General features: G+C 35.9%; 1 protein-coding gene across 3 annotated transcripts in view; it reads left to right on the top strand.

The window, feature by feature from the left end:
* Positions 1–4,444, top strand: part of LOC104932372 (sialoadhesin) — a 7,132-nt gene extending 2,688 nt beyond the window's left edge. The window contains exons 4-10 of one of the 3 annotated variants that reach the window (XM_027286386.1): positions 892–1,182; positions 1,996–2,247; positions 2,363–2,617; positions 2,964–3,054; positions 3,316–3,405; positions 3,533–3,614; positions 3,693–4,444. In XM_027286386.1, coding sequence (XP_027142187.1) covers positions 892–1,182; positions 1,996–2,247; positions 2,363–2,617; positions 2,964–3,054; positions 3,316–3,405; positions 3,533–3,614; positions 3,693–3,728 — 1,097 coding nt within the window. In that variant the 3' untranslated portion in view covers positions 3,729–4,444. Of the gene's footprint in view, positions 1–891; positions 1,183–1,995; positions 2,248–2,362; positions 2,618–2,963; positions 3,055–3,312; positions 3,406–3,532; positions 3,615–3,692 lie in introns of all 3 variants that reach the window. The other 2 variants (XM_027286385.1, XM_027286387.1) reach the window with 2 other exon arrangements.
* Positions 4,445–5,086: the final 642 nt, after the last annotated feature.

Raw genomic sequence — 5,086 nt, 5'->3', positions numbered from 1 at the left:
AATTAAAATGTAATTTTGTAACTATAACGCTAAACAAAGTGCTCTATCAAGTATCAACAATTATGCTCAGTTCCTTATTTGTGCTTACTGGTTCTCTTTGCTCCAAATAGCCTGTGGGTAGACACATGACTTTAAGAAGTCAACAGTTTTTATCTGCCATAAAACTTGAGATCAGACTGAAAACCTTTGAATTTGAGACATGACAATGTCAAATTAGTGGGGAGAGCGTTAAGTCACATACCAAAGTGAAGATTTTTTAACCAGAACTGAATGAGGGCAATAGATGAGTTAGAAGTAAAAAATAACATCGACAGCACAACAGCATATGGCTGTTATGGAATTTTCTATCCTTAAGTTACACAAGGTCACGTGTGGGCCTTGAGGTCCTCAGCAGTATTAGTTGTTTAGCTTTGATTGAGAACAGTAGGTGCTGGTGTATCTCAACACTGTGGTGGCCAGGGTCGAAGAGGCCTGTTGGTGCCTTCCTAGACATAATAGATAGGTTGCCGTTGACTGTCCAATCTGTGTAAACAGACATCTGTGTCCCCAGACTAGAATATGCTGACAATAACACCTCCACGGGTAAAGACATTCTCTTTGACTAATTCTGGGGTGTGTAGTATTTGTGGTGTTATCTTGCGGTTTAAAGTATATGCACCAGCAGAGTTCGGCAGAATGTGAGACTGACTCAGAGACTTGTGATGAACTTTGAGAGTGTCTCTAATTCTCCTTGGCCAAGCGTCAAAAAATAATAAATTAAAGTGCTGCTAAAATTCTTTAATATCTATATTCTTGATATATGTAATTTATTGAACAAAGACTACACTGCTTGAAAAGACATTTCAAAAGACTAAATGCCCTCCCTCCTTTAACATATTCTTGTTGTTACAGATGAACCAGATCCAGTCAATTTCTCTGTGAAGGAGGAGGTAAAGGAGGGTGAAACCGTTTCTGCATCCTGCTCTGTAACTCACTCCTGCCCTGCCATTCCTCCTACTTTCACCTGGAGTCACTCTGAGAAAGCACATGTCCAACATCAGCAGCTTGAAGGTGGCCAGTGGAAAACAACATCTACTCTGAGCTTTCACCCTACCAGCGCTGATCACAATAAGCCTTTAAAATGCAATGTAAAATACAAGGGAGGGCAGACACAACAGAAGTCCAAGAACCTCAGAGTAAAATGTAAGTATATATGATATAAGCTGATGCTTCAAGTACTGTGAGTAATACTTACTAATATACTTTTTTAAAGTATATAATTTTTTAAAAGTATTTTACAGTTAAAAAATGTCACTTTCCTGTTTCTATCAAAATAAAAGCTCAAAAAGCAAGAAAATTGGCAGAAATTTTAGGGTGATCAGATGTAATATAATCCAAACTCTTTCACTAATACATATGGATTCAGATAAAGTATTTTTAAAGGTCTTAAATCAAGGTTAGTCAGAGTCAGAGGATTTACAGTCATCATGTATTCATCTGTCCTTTATATTGGATGAACTGTAGTTATTTTGTCATTATTTTGTTATTTTGTCCATTTCTTATTGCTTTTTAGCCATGCTAGCAGTCAGTCAGTCTCTCTGTCTGTCTGTCTGTCTGTCTGTCTGATTTGGTTCATGACCAAATGTCTGCAAAATTCATAACACTTCAGCCATCAGTCTCAGGTTATTGTGAGGACATTTTATGTCCTAACATGGCACAACATGGGACAGTGCTAAATCTTAAATTGTTAGGGGGACACTGACTTCTTTTCTCGAGATACAGAGCAGCTTTAGCAGTGTACACATTTGCCACACATCAGTATGTTAGCGTTTACATTAAGATCACGTTACGACGTTAACGATTTAGCATTTAATATCTCAAAGCACCGCTGCACCTATTTAAAGCCTCATAGGCTGTAGACTCTTATTATCCTGCTTGTTTATGTGCAGTGACATCAGCTCAGCTTTGACTTTGTAAAAGAGTCTCAACATTATGTTATGAATTGTTTCCATGCAGACGCACCACTGAATGTGAAGGTTCAATACAAGTCAGATGTAAAGGAAGGAGAAGTTGTGCAGCTGAAATGCTCCAGTGAAGCTCACCCTCCAGCCCACAGCTATGAATGGCATAATGAAACTGGTGCTAAACTGTATCAGGGAAACGTCTTCATGCTCAATGTCTCCAGACGCCACACAGGAGCCGTGTACTGTACTGCCAACAATACAGAGGGACAAGGCAAATCAAAACCTGTGCAGTTCAATATGTTATGTAAGTTAACAATGAAACAAAATGTCAACATACGTAATATGTTGACATTTTGTTGGCAATATGTAATGTAATAAAAGTATGGCTCATACTCTAACTACATTTCTTGTCCTTACAGATGCACCTGAGGTTAATTCCACATCTTCCTGTTCCGTAAATGCAGATTTGGTGAAGTGTCGGTGCATTGTGGCGTCCGAGCCTCCCAGCATGATTCACTTTTTGCTTTCTGATAAAATCCTGCCAAGCACCAAGATAGAGAAAAATGGCTCTTTTACCATCGGGACACTGCAGGCAGAGTTTGGATCCTATACATTTGTCCTGTGTCTGGCGAACAACACACAGGGCAATGCCACTCTCATGTTACCTGTGAACAGTAAGGAAGTTTTTTCATAATTTCCAGAATGCATGACATATTCATGACATGTGGATCCTTGTATGTTCAGGCAGTTCATTTTTTCATTTGAAACAAACAAAAAAAAGTTTTAAACCAAAAGCTTAAGAACTTTTTTGTTGTCAGAACTTTACAAATTCAACAAACGGTCCATTTTTGCTAATTCCTTTTTTCATATCTCCCCTTGTAAAGCATACAATGGCCAGTCTGTAAAAGTGTTTTTACATTATAAAGTAAAGGATCTGCCTGAACGTACACAAACTATAACTGTTGGCACGAATTGTATAATAAGAAAGAGAAAGATGCCACATGTTTTCTTTTCGGACAGGTAACATGCAGAGTCTTTATATCATCATCGCCGTTGGAGTAGGTGTGACTTTATTGATCATTTTATTAACAGTGGGAGTTGTTAAAAAATGGTAAGTTGCTATTTTAAATGTTTCCTGTCACTGAAAGTAAAGTTTCAGTTTTTCTCTTTAATTGTGTAAACTATAGTAATCAAACCTGAGTGCTAGAACACTATAAGTCCACTTTTTTATGTGAAACTGTAGAACCACATCACTTTACCAACTATGAATGCAGAAACTCAGGTTGCAATTTTTTATTTTTTATCGAGTATAATAGCCTGTGTGCCTTTTTTTTTTAAGGTCCTAAATTCTAAACTATTGTTCTTCAAGTAGGGGGCGATCTGGAGATGCACCACCATTGCACATGAGCACCACGGGGGCACGCAAAGCTGTGGTGCTCCCTGACTATGCTGTAACAAAAAGGTATTAATGACATTTTAATTTGAGCCAAAGTTTCCTCATGATGTAAAATGTAATTGTACAGTCTTGTGTGTGTTTATGTGGTAAATTTGATTGTGGTGAAATGTTGGTTTCTGCATTCTGTCCTCAGAAAAGAGCAGTATGATGATGATGTACACTGCTCTGCGGTTTATATCAATGATACCAATGATGCTGTATATGACAATGTAGAGGTATGTAAAGTTTTGTTCATTCATTCATTATTTACATGCACAGAGAACAAAGTGATTTTAATCTCATTTCCAACACAGACTGGCTACGATGATGCAGTATATGCCAACATGTAACCGTTGAATTCACGAGAGGAACAGCTGCATTCCCTCTGCATGTTGTCTACCTGATGTGAGTCAAGAAAATTATGTAAAAAAGAAAAAAAAAAAGCTATTTTCTGTATATATGTGTTATTTAAAAAAAAATCAACTCAGTTTTATTTATATAGCATCAAATCATGACAAAGGTTATCTCAGGACAAAGCAGGTCAAGACTGTGCTCTTTAAAATATTATTATTTTCTGTCTCTTGTAATTCATGCTTTGTCTGATCAACAGTATTACAGTATATGTGTTGTATGTGAAAAATTAAAGTATTTTAATAATGTACTTACAAATTAGTTTGACAACTCTTAATTGTTACAGTATAAATCATCCAGTACCACATATTGCACACGTTATGGCCTGTCTTATATTTTCTCCTTCTGAGAGTGACAAATAAGATCATAGCTGTCATGCTTAGTTCCTCCTGAATAACACAAGGTGTTGACCTTTTTGTACTCCAACTGGGTTATTGTGCATAACAACACAGATGGATTGAACATAATACACATGCACTTACCTCATAAAAGAGTACCAGTCAAATTTGTGGAAGAATAATTTTTATTCTTTATAAACTTGCTTGAGTTTAAGAAATACTGCACTGTACATCTGTATGTATGTATCAACAGTTCATTAACCTTCATAGATTGTATTCACTCATTCATAACCTAAAACAATAAAAAGTATTCTGTATTCCATGTGTTTGGGTCATTGTGGTAAAACGCTTGTTTGTTTCACCAATAAACTGACAGGAAGTATAAAGGGGAAGCTGGTCACATGGTAACTGATAAAAGTACATCACACACCATCTTATTATAACCACTTCAGCCAACATGTGTTATGCACAGACATTTTAATGAGCAGCAAAGTTTAAAATGTCTTTTTCATTGGGTTTGAAGTCTTGTATTCTGTCCATCACATTTATATAAATGAAACACTCCTCAGTATAACAATGCTAACTCATTCAAACACCTCCTTTCTAAAACCGTTTAGACAAAAATGTAACATTATAACATTCATAAGGTAGGATATAATGCAGGATTGTTGTATTAGCAGTTAAGTGTAACTAATACAATTATTGCAAAAAACAAATATTTAACTACAAATAGAAGTATAGCTCCATAGCCAATACACAATTAAACACAAAAACAAAAAAACACATGTAAGCAGCATATTACTTCATCATGATCTAGGTGTCCCTAACCTGGACTACATCATGCATTTGAGCATTATAGAATCAAAATAATGGACAAAATATACACCCACATGCCGTCCAAATCACACAAAACATTTTTTTATATATATCTTATATATATATAATATATATTTATATAT

The sequence above is a fragment of the Larimichthys crocea genome, chromosome XIII (genome assembly GCF_000972845.2).
Source record: "Larimichthys crocea isolate SSNF chromosome XIII, L_crocea_2.0, whole genome shotgun sequence".
NCBI classification, from domain to species: Eukaryota; Metazoa; Chordata; class Actinopteri; family Sciaenidae; genus Larimichthys; species Larimichthys crocea.
The sequence above is the reverse complement of the archived record's forward strand: the minus strand, read 5'-3'. Positions and strand labels throughout refer to the sequence as shown.